Source organism: Mustelus asterias, chromosome 21, assembly GCF_964213995.1.
Source record: "Mustelus asterias chromosome 21, sMusAst1.hap1.1, whole genome shotgun sequence".
NCBI lineage: Eukaryota > Metazoa > Chordata > Chondrichthyes > Carcharhiniformes > Triakidae > Mustelus > Mustelus asterias.
The window spans coordinates 32,271,317-32,290,007 of record NC_135821.1 but is presented as its reverse complement, the minus strand read 5'-3'; the positions used below and the strand labels follow the sequence as shown (position 1 = coordinate 32,290,007).

General features: G+C 46.4%; 1 protein-coding gene across 1 annotated transcript in view; it reads right to left on the bottom strand.

The window, feature by feature from the left end:
* col9a2 (procollagen, type IX, alpha 2) overlaps positions 1-17,086 on the bottom strand; it is a 203,448-nt gene extending 186,362 nt beyond the window's left edge. Inside the window, exons 1-4 of the mRNA XM_078237704.1 lie at positions 16,873-17,086; positions 15,873-15,944; positions 14,760-14,795; positions 14,583-14,645 (exon numbers count right to left, since the gene is read on the bottom strand). Of these exons, the coding sequence (XP_078093830.1) occupies positions 14,583-14,645; positions 14,760-14,795; positions 15,873-15,944; positions 16,873-16,959 (258 nt within the window). The 5' untranslated portion in view covers positions 16,960-17,086. The remainder of the gene's footprint in view (positions 1-14,582; positions 14,646-14,759; positions 14,796-15,872; positions 15,945-16,872) is intronic.
* Positions 17,087-18,691: the final 1,605 nt, after the last annotated feature.

Below are 18,691 nucleotides of genomic sequence, written 5' to 3'. Positions count from 1 at the left end.
AAGATATTTCTTTTCAATTTATCAGAAGGTTTTTCAGTCCAACTGGGTAACTGAATATGAATATAACATTTAAATCTAACATATCCGGTGTTGCTTGTCGCAATTTTGATGCTGGTTGATGGGACTGAAATCAGCGTGGTGTTAGCTGCGGTTCACAAATCTACCCAAATCCCTGAAATGTGCCTGAATCCAAACTCAGAAAATCATTCCCAATCCCACAGTCTGACATTCCTATTTCTCCAATAGGAACAAAAAAATGCTGGAAACACTCCAGAGGTCTGGCAGCATCTATACAGAGAGAAACAGAGTTAACGTTTCAGATCAACGACCTTTCGCCAGACCAGGAAAATGTTGGCGATGTAACAAATTGTCTACAAGCACAAAGGCCGGCAAGATGAGGAGGAGGTGGGGTGAGGAAGCAAAGGGAAGGTATGTGATTGGATGGAAGACAGGAGAGATTAAATGATAAGGCAGGATGGTGAAAGGCTGAAGGGTTTGGTAACGGGACGAGAAAAGAAACAAAAGGTGGATCGAGAGGAGGTATGAATGGCAATCGCAGACTTTTTATCATAGAATGGTGACAGGGCAAAAGGAGGTTATTTGGCCCATCGGACCCATGCTAGTGCTCTACTAGAAAAACTCAACTAGTCCCACTCCCTGCCTTTTCCCAGAAACCCTGCAATTTCTTCCCTCTTTAGATAATTATCCAAATCCCTTTTTACTGTCAGGGGTGCATCCCAGATCCAGAAAAAAGTCTTTCCTCAGTTTTCCCTTGGTTCTTTTGCTAATTACCTTAATTTGGTGTCCCCTGTTTAGACCATAAAATATAGGAGTAGAAATAGGCCATTCAGCCCATCAGGTCTGCTCTGCTATGACTGAACTGATATGATAATCAACAACTCGACTTTCCCGCCTTATCCCCATAACCCTTGATTCCCCTACTTATTAAAAATCTGCCTATCTTAGCCTTGAACATACTTAACGACTCAGCTGCTACTGCCCTCTGCAGTAAGGAATTCCACAGGGGCGGCACAGTGGTTAGCACTGCTTTCTCACAGCACCAGGGACCCGAGTGCCATTCCTGGCTTGGATCACTGCCTGTGCAGAGTCTGCATGTTCTCCCCATGTCTGCATGGGTTTCCTCTGAGTGCTCAGGTTTCCTCCCACAGTCTGAAAGACATGCTGGTTAGATGCATTGCCGTGCTAAATTCTCCCTCAGTGTACCCGAACAGGCACCGGAGTGTGGAAACTAAGGGATTTTCATAGTAACTTCATAGCAGTGTTTATGTAAGCCTACTTGTGACACTAATAAATCAATAAATAAGATTCACTACCCTTTGAGAGAAGAAATTCCTCCTCATCTCTGCCTTAAATGGGCATCCCCTTTCTCTGAGATTTTGCCCTCTGGTTCTAGACACTCCCACAAGACAAATTAACCTCTCAGCATTTACCCTGTCAAGCCCCCTGAGAATTCTACATGTCTCAATAAGGTCGCCTCTCATTCCTCTAAACTCCAGTGAGAACAGGCCCAACCTACTCAAGCTCTCCTCATAAGAAAATCCTTCCATATTCGGGATCAACCAGGTGAACCTTCTCTGAACTGCTTCCAATGCCAATATATCTTTCCTTAGATAAGGGGACCAAAACTGTTCACAGTATTCCAGGTGTGGTCCAACTGGTGCCTTGTATAGTTTTAACAAGACTTCCCTATTTTTATATTCCATTCCTTTTGAAATAAAGGCCAACATTCCATGTGCCTTCCCTATTACCTGCTGAACTTGCCCGCTAGCTTTTTGTGATTTATGCACGAGGATCCCCAAATCCCTCTGAGCTGCAGCTTTCTGCAGTCCTTCTCCATTTAAATAATGTTCAGCTCCTTTATTCTTCCCACCAAAGTGCATAGCTTCACATTTTCTTACATTATATTCCGTCTACCAAGTTTTTGCCCACTCACTTAAAATGTCTATATTCCTCTGTAGAGTCTGTGTCATCCTCACCACTTGCCTTCCCACCTATTTTTGTGTCATCCACAAACTTGGCAATAGTATATTCACTTCCCTCATCCTTGTCATTAATATATATTGTCAATAATTGTGGCCTCAGGACTGATCACTTTGGCACTCTACCAGTTACAGGTTGCCATCCTAAAAAAGCCTCTCTTATCTAAACTCTCTTGTCTTCAGTTAGCTAATCCTCAATCCATGTGAATGTACTACCCCCAATGCCATGGGCTCTAATCTTCTTAAGTAGCCTTTTGTGCAGAACCTTATTGAATGCTTTTTGGAAATCCAAGGAAATTATACCGACAAGTTCCCCTTTATATATCCCTGCTTGTTACCACCTCAGAGTTTTAATAAATCTGTCAGACATAATTTCCCCTGCATAAAGCCATGCTGACTCTGATTATATTATGTATTTCTAAATGCTCTGCTATTACATCCTTTATAATGGACTCTAACATTTTCCCAATGACAGAAGTTAAGCTAACTGGGTTATAGTTACTTGTTTTTGGTCTCCCCTCCTTTTTGAATGAGGGTGTTATATTGACAGTTTTCCAATTGTCTGGTACTTTTCCAGAATTTAAGGATATTTGGAAGATTACCAGCAGTGCATCCACTATCTCTGTAGCTATTTCCTTTAATATCCTAGGGTACAATCCATCAGGCCCAGAGGATTTATCAGCATTTAGCCTCATTAGTTTCCCTAGTACTTTTTGTTTAGTGATAGTTATTCATCCTGCTTTTTCCCCCTTGATTATTTAGCATTTTCTAAAATGCTATTAATGTTTTCCACAGTGAAGACTGATGCAAAGTACTTACTCAGCTCCTCTGCCATTTCCTGGTTCCCCATTATTATTTCCCCAGTCTCATTCTCTAAGGGGCCTCTTTCATCCTTTTTCTATATTCAAATAAACTCTTACTGTTCGTTTTTATATACTTGCTAATTTCTTGCCAACACGAAAAGTTTCTCTCTATCTACTCTTGTCATGCTCTCATGATATTGAATAATTCTATAAAATCATCTCTCAACCTTCACTTCTCTCAGGAGAATAGCTCTAACTTCACCAACCTATACACGTAACTGAAGTATTCTTGCCTCCAGAAGGGAGGAATGGAAACTGGTACTTGTATTGAACTCTCATATCACAATAGCAATCACAGAATGTCTTCTGCTGCCTGATTCAGTAAATGGATATCCACCTATAAAACATCCCTGCCTGGCTAAAATCTGTTACATCTCAAACTATTTCCAATTCTGATGAAAGGTCATCAACCTGAAACATTTTCTTTCCATCGATTCTGCCAGACCTGCTCAGCAGTTCCAGTATTGCTGTATTTATTCCAGATATTTGCTTTTGTATTCCTTTTTCCCAGGTGCGACATTTCCATTTCTCCCAGTGTGACATTACCCCCATTTCTCCCAGTGTCACATTATCCCATTTCTCCCAGTGTGACATTATTCCCATTTCTCCCAGTGTCACATTATCCCATTTCTCCCAGTGTCACATTATCCCATTTCTCCCAGTGTGACATTATTCCCATTTCTCCCAGTGTCACATTATCCCATTTCTCCCAGTGTCACATTATCCCATTTCTCCCAGTGTGACATTATTCCCATTTCTCCCAGTGTCACATTATCCCATTTCTCCCAGTGTCACATTATCCCATTTCTCCCAGTGTGACATTATTCCCATTTCTCCCAGTGTGACATTATTCCCATTTCTCTAGTCCAACATTTCCACTTCCCCCATTATCCACCTTTGTGTTTTCCATGTGTGTTGACTAAAATGTGGGATAATCAGTATTGGATTATGACCTTTTTTCCTGCACTCTCAAGGAGCAAGTTTCTTAAACAGAGAAAAATGATTTGAAAAATGATATACCTGAATCTTATTGCACTCAGCATTGACTTCTTCAGTTGTATTGACTATAGTTAGATGGAAGTATTTCAGATGAGATCTGTTCAATGTTCAATGATCTTTTGTCACTATTCCACAATTAGTAAATAGAAAGCAAATTCCTGGAGACCCCACCCCAACTCCAAGGTTCAGGAGTCCACTATTGGATTCTTCACTGTCAAACCCAGTGTTCCAGAAACAACCAAATTTTGACCAACTGTTTAATTTGACAATTCTGTTTAATAAGTTGCTGAAATGACTTGGGCAGAATCCGTTCAAACCCCAGTCTCAAACCCCGGTCTCAAACCCCGGTCTCAAACCCCGGTCTCAAACCCCGGTCTCAAACCCCGGTCTCAAACCCCGGTCTCAAACCCCGGTCTCAAACCCCGGTCTCAAACCCCGGTCTCAAACCCCGGTCTCAAACCCAGGTCTCAAACCCAGGACTCAAACCCCGGTCTCAAACCCTGGTCTCAAACCCAGGTCTCAAACCCCGGTCTCAAACCCAGGTCTCAAACCCGGTCTCAAACCCCAGTCTCAAACCCTGGTCTCAAACCCAGGTCTCAAACCCCGGTCTCAAACCCAGGTCTCAAACCCCGGACTCAAACCCCGGTCTCAAACCCAGGTCTCAAACCCAGGACTCAAACCCCGGTCTCAAACCCAGGACTCAAACCCAGGTCTCAAACCCCGGTCTCAAACCCTGGTCTCAAACCCCGGTCTCAAACCCCGGTCTCAAACCCCGGTCTCAAACCCAGGTCTCAAACCCCGGTCTCAAACCCAGGTCTCAAACCCCGGTCTCAAACCCCGGTCTCAAACCCAGGACTCAAACCCCGGTCTCAAACCCAGGTCTCAAACCCAGGACTCAAACCCCGGTCTCAAACCCAGGACTCAAACCCAGGTCTCAAACCCCGGTCTCAAACCCTGGTCTCAAACCCCGGTCTCAAACCCAGGACTCAAACCCAGGTCTCAAACCCCGGTCTCAAACCCTGGTCTCAAACCCCGGTCTCAAACCCCGGTCTCAAACCCCGGTCTCAAACCCTGGTCTCAAACCCAGGTCTCAAACCCCGGTCTCAAACCCCGGTCTCAAACCCTGGTCTCAAACCCCGGTCTCAAACCCAGGTCTCAAACCCAGGTCTCAAACCCCGGTCTCAAACCCCGGTCTCAAACGCAGGTCTCAAACCCAGGACTCAAACCCCGGTCTCAAACCCCAGTCTCAAACCCAGGACTCAAACCCAGGACTCAAACCCCGGTCTCAAACCCAGGACTCAAACCCAGGTCTCAAACCCCGGTCTCAAACCCAGGACTCAAACCCCGGTCTCAAACCCAGGTCTCAAACCCAGGACTCAAACCCCGGTCTCAAACCCAGGTCTCAAACCCAGGTCTCAAACCCCGGTCTCAAACCCCGGTCTCAAACCCCGGTCTCAAACCCCGGTCTCAAACCCCGGTCTCAAACCCCGGTCTCAAACCCTGGTCTCAAACCCCGGTCTCAAACCCAGGTCTCAAACCCAGGTCTCAAACCCCGGTCTCAAACCCCGGTCTCAAACGCAGGTCTCAAACCCAGGACTCAAACCCCGGTCTCAAACCCCAGTCTCAAACCCAGGACTCAAACCCAGGACTCAAACCCCGGTCTCAAACCCAGGACTCAAACCCAGGTCTCAAACCCCGGTCTCAAACCCAGGACTCAAACCCCGGTCTCAAACCCAGGTCTCAAACCCAGGACTCAAACCCCGGTCTCAAACCCAGGACTCAAACCCAGGTCTCAAACCCCGGTCTCAAACCCTGGTCTCAAACCCCGGTCTCAAACCCAGGTCTCAAACCCAGGTCTCAAACCCCGGTCTCAAACCCCGGTCTCAAACGCAGGTCTCAAACCCAGGACTCAAACCCCGGTCTCAAACCCCAGTCTCAAACCCAGGACTCAAACCCAGGACTCAAACCCCGGTCTCAAACCCAGGACTCAAACCCAGGTCTCAAACCCCGGTCTCAAACCCCGGTCTCAAACCCAGGTCTCAAACCCCGGTCTCAAACCCCGGTCTCAAACCCCAGTCTCAAACCCCGGTCTCAAACCCAGGTCTCAAACCCCGGTCTCAAACCCAGGACTCAAACCCAGGTCTCAAACCCCGGTCTCAAACCCCGGTCTCAAACCCAGGTCTCAAACCCCGGTCTCAAACCCCGGTCTCAAACCCAGGACTCAAACCCAGGACTCAAACCCCGGTCTCAAACCCCGGTCTCAAACCCAGGACTCAAACCCAGGACTCAAACCCCGGTCTCAAACCCCGGTCTCAAACCCAGGACTCAAACCCAGGACTCAAACCCAGGTCTCAAACCCCGGTCTCAAACCCAAGACTCAAACCCAGGTCTCAAACCCAGGACTCAAACCCCGGTCTCAAACCCAGGACTCAAACCCCGGTCTCAAACCCAGGTCTCAAACCCCGGTCTCAAACCCCGGTCTCAAACCCCGGTCTCAAACCCAAGACTCAAACCCAGGTCTCAAACCCAGGACTCAAACCCCGGTCTCAAACCCAGGACTCAAACCCCGGTCTCAAACCCAGGTCTCAAACCCCGGTCTCAAACCCCGGTCTCAAACCCAGGACTCAAACCCAGGACTCAAACCCAGGTCTCAAACCCCGGTCTCAAACCCAGGTCTCAAACCCAGGACTCAAACCCCGGTCTCAAACCCAGGTCTCAAACCCCGGTCTCAAACCCCGGTCTCAAACCCAGATCTCAAACCCAGGTCTCAAACCCCGGTCTCAAACCCAGGTCTCAAACCCAGGTCTCAAACCCAGGTCTCAAACCCAGGTCTCAAACCCCGGTCTCAAACCCAGGTCTCAAACCCAGGTCTCAAACCCCGGTCTCAAACCCAGGTCTCAAACCCCGGTCTCAAACCCAGGACTCAAACCCAGGTCTCAAACCCCGGTCTCAAACCCAGGTCTCAAACCCAGGTCTCAAACCCCGGTCTCAAACCCAGGTCTCAAACCCCGGTCTCAAACCCAGGTCTCAAACCCCGGTCTCAAACCCCGGTCTCAAACCCAGGTCTCAAACCCAGGTCTCAAACCCCGGTCTCAAACCCCGGTCTCAAACCCAGGTCTCAAACCCCGGTCTCAAACCCCGGTCTCAAACCCCGGTCTCAAACCCCGGTCTCAAACCCAGGTCTCAAACCCAGGTCTCAAACCCAGGACTCAAACCCCGGTCTCAAACCCCGGTCTCAAACCCAGGACTCAAACCCCGGTCTCAAACCCAGGTCTCAAACCCCGGTCTCAAACCCAGGACTCAAACCCCGGTCTCAAACCCAGGTCTCAAACCCCGGTCTCAAACCCCGGTCTCAAACCCAGGTCTCAAACCCCGGTCTCAAACCCAGGTCTCAAACCCCGGTCTCAAACCCCGGTCTCAAACCCAGGTCTCAAACCCCGGTCTCAAACCCAGGTCTCAAACCCCGGTCTCAAACCCCGGTCTCAAACCCAGGTCTCAAACCCCGGTCTCAAACCCCGGTCTCAAACCCAGGTCTCAAACCCCGGTCTCAAACACCGGTCTCAAACACCGGTCTCAAACCCCGGTCTCAAACCCCGGTCTCAAACCCAGGTCTCAAACCCAGGACTCAAACCCCGGTCTCAAACCCCGGTCTCAAACCCAGGTCTCAAACCCCGGTCTCAAACCCCGGTCTCAAACCCCGGTCTCAAACCCCGGTCTCAAACCCAGGACTCAAACCCCGGTCTCAAACCCCGGTCTCAAACCCAGGACTCAAACCCCGGTCTCAAATCCCGGTCTCAAACCCAGGTCTCAAACCCCGGTCTCAAACCCAGGTCTCAAACCCAGGTCTCAAACCCCGGTCTCAAACCCCGGTCTCAAACCCCGGTCTCAAACCCCGGTCTCAAACCCCGGTCTCAAACCCAGGTCTCAAACCCAGGTCTCAAACCCAGGTCTCAAACCCCGGTCTCAAACCCCGGTCTCAAACCCAGGTCTCAAACCCCGGTTTCAAACCCTGGTCTCAAACCCAGGTCTCAAACCCCGGTCTCAAACCCAGGACTCAAACCCCGGTCTCAAACCCAGGTCTCAAACCCAGGTCTCAAACCCAGGTCTCAAACCCAGGTCTCAAACCCCGGTCTCAAACCCAGGTCTCAAACCCCGGTCTCAAACCCAGGACTCAAACCCAGGACTCAAACCCAGGTCTCAAACCCCGGTCTCAAACCCAGGACTCAAACCCAGGACTCAAACCCAGGTCTCAAACCCCGGTCTCAAACCCCGGTCTCAAACCCAGGTCTCAAACCCAGGACTCAAACCCAGGTCTCAAACCCCGGTCTCAAACCCAGGTCTCAAACCCAGGTCTCAAACCCCGGTCTCAAACCCAGGACTCAAACCCAGGTCTCAAACCCCGGTCTCAAACCCTGGTCTCAAACCCAGGTCTCAAACCCAGGACTCAAACCCAGGTCTCAAACCCCGGTCTCAAACCCTGGTCTCAAACCCAGGTCTCAAACCCCGGTCTCAAACCCAGGACTCAAACCCAGGTCTCAAACCCCGGTCTCAAACCCCGGTCTCAAACCCAGGTCTCAAACCCCGGTCTCAAACCCAGGACTCAAACCCAGGTCTCAAACCCCGGTCTCAAACCCCGGTCTCAAACCCCGGTCTCAAACCCAGGTCTCAAACCCCGGTCTCAAACCCAGGACTCAAACCCAGGTCTCAAACCCCGGTCTCAAACCCCGGTCTCAAACCCAGGTCTCAAACCCAGGTCTCAAACCCAGGTCTCAAACCCCGGTCTCAAACCCAGGTCTCAAACCCCAGTCTCAAACCCCGGTCTCAAACCCAGGTCTCAAACCCCGGTCTCAAACCCAGGACTCAAACCCAGGTCTCAAACCCCGGTCTCAAACCCTGGTCTCAAACCCAGGTCTCAAACCCCGGTCTCAAACCCCGGACTCAAACCCAGGTCTCAAACCCAGGACTCAAACCCCGGTCTCAAACCCAGGTCTCAAACCCCGGTCTCAAACCCAGGTCTCAAACCCAGGACTCAAACCCCGGTCTCAAACCCAGGTCTCAAACCCAGGTGCTAGGGTGAAAATTGCTCACTTCAGCCACTCCCTGTGGCAGTGAGTTCCACATTCTGATCACTCTCTGGGTAAAGAAGTTTCTTCTGAGGGCCCCATCAGGCTTCTTGGTGACTATCTTACATTGATGGCCTCTAGTTATGCTCTTCCCACAAGAGGAAACACAATCTCTGTATCCATTCAATCAAAACCTTTCAGGATTAGAAAGATCTCTCTTTTTCAAGAGAAAAGCCTGTCAATCCTCTTCTGATAACTATACCCAGACATTTCTGATATCATCCTTCTAGATTTTCTCTGTGCTTTCTCCAATGCCTCTGTATCCATGGAGACCAGAGCTGCACACGGTACTCTTATGGTCTAACCAAGGTTTGATACCAGTTTAACATAATTCTGTCCCTCTAGAAATAAAGCCCAGTGCTTGATCTCCCCTGAACCTTCTCTGTTCTAAAGTGAACAATCCCAATTTCTCCATTCTCTCCACATTACTGAAATCCCTCATCCCTGGTATCATCCTGGGAAATCTCTGTATCCTCTTCAAGGCCTTAACATTTTTCCTAAAAGTGCGGTGCCTGGAATTAGACTCGATGCCCCAGTTGAGAACTAACCAGTGTTTTCTAAGGGTTTAGCATGACTCCCTTGATTTTGTATTTAATCTTTCTATTTACAAAGTCAAACTTCCCATATTCTTTCTTAACTGGCCGACCAACAATTTCTGAATATGCACCCTGAGGTCTTTCTGCTCTTGTAACAGCATGTAGATTATCCAACCTCTGCACATTGCTCTGCCCCTGGCATATCACACTTATCCACAATAAGTCTCATCTGCCATGTGTCTATCCATTTCATTGGATTATCTGTATTCTCCTGAAATCTGTTCACTAGGCTGGCAGGTTTTGTATCATCCACAAGGTTTGAATGTGTATTCCCCGTATACGCAAATCCACGTCATTTACATATAACAAGAACAACAATGGTCTTGATACTGATTCTGGAGCCTCCATTGCAAACTTCTCTCCAGTCAGAAAATCATTCATTCATCACCACTCTCTGCCTTTCTACCCTGAGCTAATTGCCTACACAAGTTCCACCAAGCCTTTAATTCGAGGTATTTTTGAATAATTCTACTTATGCAGTTGTTTATCAAATGCCTCCACATATACATCTACTACCCTCATCATTACCCTCATCAGCCCTCTCTGCTATTTCCTCAAAGAACTCAACTCAGGTCAGAAGACATGATTTGCCTTTAACAATTTCAAATTGCCTTTTCCTTATTTACCCACTGCTTCTCCAAGTGAAAATTAATTTGGACTTGACAATGGTCTTGAGTTGTTTTCCCACAACTGATAATAGACTGATTAGAGTCATAGGGGTGAATTTTACCATCCCGCCCACCATGGGAATCGGAGCAGGTAAAGGGCAGGCCATGGAATGGTCCATTGACCTCAGGCAGGATTTCCCATTTTGGGGCAAGCGAGGCCAGAAAATCCCATCCATAAAGTTTTATAGCACAAAAAGAAGCCCTTCAGCCCAGCATGTCGAGCTGGCCAGCAAGCACCTACCTAGTCAAATGCCAGAACCTTCCAAACCCACAACCGCAACCACCTAGCTGGACAATGGCAGCAGCTGTATGAAAACAATACCAGCTGCAAGTTCTCTAATCCCTAACAGGATTGGTCTTTAGTTGTCAGCTTTATCACTCTGCCTCTTTTTGCACAAATATAACATTTTCAGTCCACCAGGCCTCTAAGTCCAGTCCCATACCCAAGGAGTATGGGAAGATTACAGCCAAAGCTTCTTCTACCTGCACCTCAGCTTTCCTCAGCAATCTAGGACATATTCTCATCTGGACCTTGTTAACTTGGAGTGATACCAAATTATTTAGCATCTCTTTTCTATTTATTTTCATCTTACCCAGTATCTCTACTCCCCTTTGATCACTTATAGAAATACAGAATTATTAGCCTTGGCTATGTTCATACTGAGTCATTATCAACAAAAGTCGCATCATTGAAATGTTGAAGCTGCCAATTCTAAAACGTTGTTCCCAGTAATGATTTCAATATATAAATGACAATTGCCAAATTAACTCAGAACTACTTCTCTGAGATGGGTGAAGCTGCTGAAAAACAGGTTCCCTTCCACCCTTTCTGGATTGTCCAGGCCACAAGATCTTTCTGTTGCAGTGGAATCTCTTACATTCTTTGTCTTCACTCTTCGGTTTATTTGTGATTCCTCCCAGAGCACTGAAAGCTTTTGTGGCTGCTGTCTCGATTTTAGCAACAGCACATGTGAAATGTTGAGTCACCGTGTCAGAGTCTGCTCACTCCGACAGATTGCCACTGAATCCAGTCTATCCTTACAGAGTGAGTGAAGAATGTCATCTGGTTTATTTTTCACTGAGAATTTATTACATCTTACTGAAACATTCACAAACAAAAACTCTTTTTTTTACCTGCCTTTTAATAGATTTACTCTGGATTCTTGTATCTCTCAAGTCTCATATATGCCATCCGAAACACTCTTCCTCATTTCTTCACATTTTTGGTGTTGAAACTCATTACGCTGTGTCCTATTCCCAATTCATTCATCCTCAGGAACTTCAATCAAGATTGTGGATAAGACTTATTGTGGATAAGATTCCCTTATCTCCATCCTACAATCATTGGAGTTACATCAACCTTGGGGTCATCTAAACATTGAAACTCTACCACCTCACCCACTCCGGAATCAGGGCGGGCGAGGTTCCCAGAACGGAAATCTCTGTTGGCCTCGCCCGAGCAAGGCCGTAAAATCCCGCCCATTAATCTGTCTCTGTTGACCTCATCTTCTCCCCCACTCTTTTTAACTGGTGGTGTCCAGTACTGGGGCCTTTCATCAAAGGGGTCACAGTTTAAATTAGTTAGAGGTTGCATTGTTTTAGGAGTCGGAGAGGGATTGCCAGGTTTCTTTCTTCCCACTTAATTTGTGTTCTTAATTGTGTTTTCATCTCTCTTAGGAAATGACTCAGTCTCATTCAGGTGAGCTATGAAGTGAGTCGTGATGTGTAACGTATCACAACAGTGTGGACAGGCTGCTCCTGTTCGTCATTTTTCATATATTCAAACCTCCCACAGCAGCCAGGAGACAAGCAGCTTCATTCACCACTGCCCATCCTCAGCTTTCAATGTGGCCTTCAATCAATACACTGAAGGTTAAACTTCTCCTTGGGACAAGTCCAGTGCCAAAACTAGCATTCTGCCAATGCCAGCAATACACCAAATAAGTGTCCAATGGAAACAAAACTGGTTGCTCTGTTGATATGCTGCATCACATTCACAATGGTGAAGATTACTGAAAGCTGACCAATCATTTTCCCTTTCATTCGAATCATACAGCATGGAAGAAGGCCATTCTATCCATCTTGCTTTCAATGACTCTGGAAAGGCTGCCAATTCATCCACAATCCCCCACTCTTTCCCCATAATCCTGCAGGTCAACTCTTGGATTCTGCATATGTGGTCCTCAATCAACTTGTAGTTTCAGAGCCTGAACTGAAAAGTTCAAGAATCCAACTTTTCACATTCTTACCCACTGTGTCAAACTATGTAATAATCCCATAATGATTGGGACTGTAAACATAATTGTGTCCCTTGAATTCATCCAAGTTTAAGAATGTAGACTGCACTTAATTGTTTATGTTCAGCGAAATAAAGATCCCCAGGGACCAGGTGGTTTGCCCTTGGTCAAAGTGTTCACATTACTAGCTGTACTCCCAAGATGTGACAAGCTGGATAAGGGTGAGATTGGTGAACTGCAAATACACAAGCACGACCCATCAGGACTAGCATCCTGACTAATGTTCACCTCTATTTGACATGAAATGTAGAGGTGGAATTCCAAATTCAAAAGAAGAAAGACCCCTAATTTGGAATAGAAATAGTACTTCATCCATCACATTGAGGTAGGTCCATCTTCTCTGCACGAAATGAGATGAGGTGTTCAGTGACCATCTGGCTGTTGGATATTGGCGGGAAGCGGGGAGTGGGGGGTGGGGGGGATGAAGGTCATTTCCCAGAATGATCTCCAACATTTGTAGACTATACACAATGCAGCCCCTCATCCTCAGTATATGGAGTATACACAATGCAGATCCTCATTCTCAGTATATGGAGTATACACAATGCAGATCCTCATTCTCAGTATATGGAGTATACACAATGCAGATCCTCATTCTCAGTATATGGAGTATACACAATGCAGCTCCTCATTCTCAGTCTGTGCAGTATACACAATGCAGATCCTCATTCTCAGTATATGGAGTATACATAATGCAGCTCCTCATTCTCAGTATATGGAGTATACACAATGCAGATCCTCATTCTCAGTATATGGAGTATACACAATGCAGCTCCTCATTCTCACTATATGGAGTGTACACAATGCAGATCCTCATTCTCAGTATATGGAGTATACACAATGCAGCTCCTCATTCTCAGTGTATGGAGTATACATAATGCAGCTCCTCATTCTCAGTCTGTGCAGTATACACAATGCAGATCCTCATTCTCAGTATATGGAGTATACACAATGCAGCTCCTCATTCTCAGTGTATGGAGTATACACAATGCAGCTCCTCATTCTCAGTGTATGGAGTATACACAATGCAGATCCTCATTCTCAGTATATGCAGTATACACAATGCAGCTCCTCATTCTCAGTCTGTGCAGTATACACAATGCAGCTCCTCATTCTCAGTCTGTGCAGTATACACAATGTAGATCCTCATTCTCAGTCTGTGCAGTATACACAATGCAGCTCCTCATTCTCAGTCTGTGCAGTATACACAATGCAGCTCCTCATTCTCAGTCTGTGCAGTATACACAATGCAGCTCCTCATTCTCAGTCTGTGCAGTATACACAATGCAGATCCTCATTCTCAGTATATGGAGTATACACAATGCAGATCCTCATTCTCAGTATATGGAGTATACACAATGCAGATCCTCATTCTCAGTATATGGAGTATACATAATGCAGCTCCTCATTCTCAGTATATGGAGTATACACAATGCAGCTCCTCATTCTCAGTCTGTGCAGTATACACAATGCAGATCCTCATTCTCAGTATATGGAGTATACACAATGCAGATCCTCATTTTCAGTATATGGAGTATACACAATGCAGATCCTCATTCTCAGTATATGGAGTATACACAATGCAGATCCTCATTCTCAGTGTGTGGAGTATACACAATGCAGATCCTCATTCTCAGTATATGGAGTATACACAATGCAGATCCTCATTCTCAGTGTGTGGAGTATACACAATGCAGATTTCAGTACATGGAATGTACGCAGTTCAGACGTCTATCCCAAGTTTGGGGATGTTTGCAGAATAAGTTCTCAAATACAGGGTTGAATTAGTTAGAGATCAGGTTAAATTTTGTAATCCAAGAACTCGGAATCTTTCACCCTGAGAATGTCTCTTGCTCCAGCACTTTTCTAGACTCTGGCTGCTTTCATAGGCAAAGTGAGGGGCACAGAGACTCACACGCAGAATATATTTAACAGCACCTGAACTGTCCTGAGAAGCAAGCAGTGCAGTCGTTCATAAATACAGTCACTGTCCAACTAAAAACTATCGCAATGCCACTTCTCCAGAAAGTACTCACATCATATCCTGGGTCACCTTGAGGTCCATCTGGTCCAGGGTCACCAGGAACACCTTTTACTCCCTAAATACAGTGAAAATTAACGCTCTTGTTAATTTGCAATGGAAATGATAAAATAATCTTTCTCCAATAATGTTGAAGACACAGATTTCAAATGAATTGAAGAGAGTCACTTACTGCTGGTCCAGGGAGCCCAGCGGGTCCACGATCTCCCTAGAAAAAGGATAGACATCCTGTTACTACATCAGGAGAACCCTTAGAAAAACTTTGCTTCAGGATCAGTTCAAGTATAATCTTCTCTCCATTGTACACTTTCCTAACTCTTTAAGTTTCCAGCTCTAACATGGAATTACACTGTGGTGCAGTTAAACTCTCAAGATACCTTTTAACCGGTCACTTTGAGGCCCAGGAATTACAAACCAGTTAAACTATGAACAAGATTCAGGTTTTGATGAATCCCTGAATGCAATGATTTGCATTTTATTGATTAATTTAATGCAATGACACCTCCTAAAGCTACTGAACAACTGTATCTTTTCCATCCAACTCGTTTTGCCTTAATTAGATTAATTATGAATATCTAGGTTGCCCCTTTTCCTGGTTTTAATCCGTATGCTTTGTGGTTTAAAGTGAAAACCCTCAAACTTTCGCAATGACAATCCTCGCCATCTCACTCTCTGAACCACTTGCCTCCCAGAGTGTTCATAGAATCATAGAATCCTACAATGCAGAAGGAGGCCATTCGACCCATCGAGCCTGCACCGACAACAATCCCACCCAGGCCCTATTCCCGTAACCCCACATATTTACCCTAGCTAGTCCCCCTGACACTAACGAACAATTTATCACGGCCAATCCACCTAACCCGCACATCTTTGGACTGCGGAAGGAAACCGGAGAACCCGGAACAGACCCACGCAGACATGAGGAGAATGTGTAAATTCCACACAGACAGTGACCCAAGCCGGGAATTGAACCCGGGTCCTCGGCGCTGTGAGACAGCAGTGCTAACCACTGTGCCACCGTGCCGTTGACAGAGTTTGCCACTTAGTTTTCTGTTCAAACAGGCATTGTACTAAAAGAAAATGCAAATGGAATTTGCTTAAATTTGTTGATTTTTATTAAATATTAATGGATAAAATGTAAATGAATTTTCCCGAATCACTGAGACAGTCAGATGTAGAGTGAGCTGGTACAGCAGCTCCCTCTGTCGTCAGCCATTGCAGTCTGCTACCTGGGACAATGTGGCTCTTTGTCTAAACCCCCTCCTGGAAACATATCCACACTCACATCTATCCCGTCTGATCCAGGAACCCCAGCTGGGCCCGGCGAACCCACTACACGCTGTTCACCTATTGGACCCTGGCAAGTAAAAGACAGAAAGTATTAAACAGTGGAGAAACTAGATTACACTGATAGCTTTGCAAACAGAAAACGACTCAGGAGTGGGGCAGAGAAATTGACAATTATACTTTATGAAATGTTATCCAAGGATTACTTTTTAAATTGATAAACAATCAGAGCGACAGCAGTATAGAATAATTAGTTTGACACTTTGGGAATGTTCTGATGTACAGCAGGAGACTTTCCCACAATCTTGTTCGTGGGTTCCAGGCAGTGATTTGGAACTTCAGCTGAGTTTGTTTTATTGTGGCACCGATTCCTAAACTAAATGTGTGGCAGTGGCTCTGCCAGTACTGTGTGCAGACACTCAGTGTTCCAGGCTGAGGATTTCACAGCTCACAGTGCAATCTTATATTGGACCTACCAGCCATCCACATCCTCACAGCACAGGCACACACATTCAATAGCTTCTGAACCACTTTCACCTGATCCAGCATTCTGGTTACTCTTCATTTAAACTAGTGCAGAGTTGGTGAGGGAGTTTTAAGGAATTCACACTGGGAGCTCAGTGAGGATGAATTATTTTCTGTAAGATTTAAATTTTCTCCTAACACTGAAGGAATTTCTTAACAGCTGGGGGTACATAATGGATCCTGCTCCTGTTAGTTCAGGACAAATTTACAGTCCAAACATAGAGCCTGGCCCTTCGTGATCACTTTAGGGTTCTGTCAAGTCTTCTCCCTACTGTGACTGACTGTAAAGTGACCACAGAGGGGTGGATATGAAGGAAACAGCAGAAAGTAAGTAAAGATCGACAAACGACAGAGATTATGAAAGAGATTCCATTAATCAAAAACTGAAAGGCATTTTATGAAAGAAATAATTCGGCCAAACCAAACTTTGCAGCAAATCACTTTGCTCTCAACTGCTGTCTCCCTGAACTTACCTGAGTTAAACACAAGCAGATGACTTGCAGCAAGACCGCGAGCTGGAGGAGTCCAGGATGGGGCCAGGCTCCATTCGGGCGAGCCATGTTGAGTTACTCAGGCTGGACCAGGCAAAATTAAATCCACACGTCTCTCACTGGCTGAGACGAACAGCTGGAGAACCCTGGAGGAAGATCAGACCAGCCCGAAGCACTCATAAACCCAATTCCTTCTACAGAGCTGAGTGGAGGTGTGGCCCAACCAGAGGGGCGGGGAGAAGGTGAGGCAGCTCCTGAATATGAAACAGGTCAGGAACTGGTCAAACTTCACAGATTCCCAGAACATCTCAGAGAGAGAGGTAAGGTGTAACCACTCATACATATGTATGAGCTCAGACCTTGTGGGAATATGATAATTGCAAAAGTCAATTTACTAATACGTTTAATCAGTGATAGAGATGTTGGTAGAATGGATGATTAAGAAGGCAAAATTGTTTCCCATCAGAATTTTGAACATCATTCCAAAGTGATGAGTGAAGTGAATGAAAATGAATTTCGTCATGCCTATTTACATATACACAAGCACCAGAATATCAGCTCCAACAAAACACAGCCTTACAGCACAGCTACAAAAATTCAGATGTATCAGGGAATTAAGATCTCACATGATATATTTCAATAAAATATATATAGATATTCTCATGGCTAATTTCTTAAATTTTAAAAACTGGACAATGACCTTTAAATATGGCTGAAACTATGTCTGTCTGTGACACAGAACAATAGAGCCAGCCAACTTTTAAAGGGTGCCCTGATCTGCATTAAGGCAGAACTTCCCTACAACCCCCTTCCCCCAACCACAGAAAAGGAGAACCCGGCCCCAGTGGCACTGGGTCAACCAACCCCACACATATGGGGACCCCCCCCGCCCAATCGAGCTCCCCAGACGGCCCGTCCCTGCCACCCTTGCACAGCCAGGTTGCCCGGGCACGCCCCTCTTCCCTGGGGCTGAACTTACCTTTCTTCCCCCTCGACTGTTGAAGCTGTTGGAGGTGGGCGGCACGTTAGCACAGTGGTTAGCACTGCTGCTTCACAGCTCCAGGGACCTAGGTTCGATTACGGGCTCGGGTCACTGTCTGTGTGGAGTTTGCACGTTCTCCTCATGTCTGCGTGGGTTTCCTCCGGGTGCTCTGGTTTCCTCCCACAGTCCAAAGATCATAGAAATCATAGAAACCTACAGTACAGAAAGAGGCCATTCAGCCCATCGAGTCTGCACCGACCACAATCCCACCCAGGCTCTACCCCCATATTCCTACATATTTACCCACTAATCCCTCTAACCTACGCATCTCAGGACACTAAGGGGCAATTTTAGCATGGCCAATCAACCTAACCCGCAGATCTTTGGAGTGTGGGAGGAAACCGGAGCACCCGGAGGAAACCCATGCAGACACGGGGAGAATGTGCAAACTCCACACAGACAGTGACCCGAGCCGGGAATCGAACCCAGGTCCCTGGAGCTGTGAAGCAGCAGTGCTAACCACTGCGGGTTAGGTTGATTGGCCATGCTAAAATTGCCCTTAGTGTCCTGAGATGCGTAGGTTAGAGGGATTAGTGGGTAAATATGTAGGGATATGGGGGTAGGGCCTGGGTGGGATTGTGGTCGGTGCGGACTCGATGGGCCGAATGGCCTCTTTCTGTGCTGTAGGGTTTCTATGATTCTATGTCGTGAACCTCACTGGCGTGACGTCACATCAGCGACAAGGGAATTCTTTAATCCAGGAGGAACAAATGGTGGGGAAGCCTGCTAATTATATTAAAATATGTTTAAATTAGATTC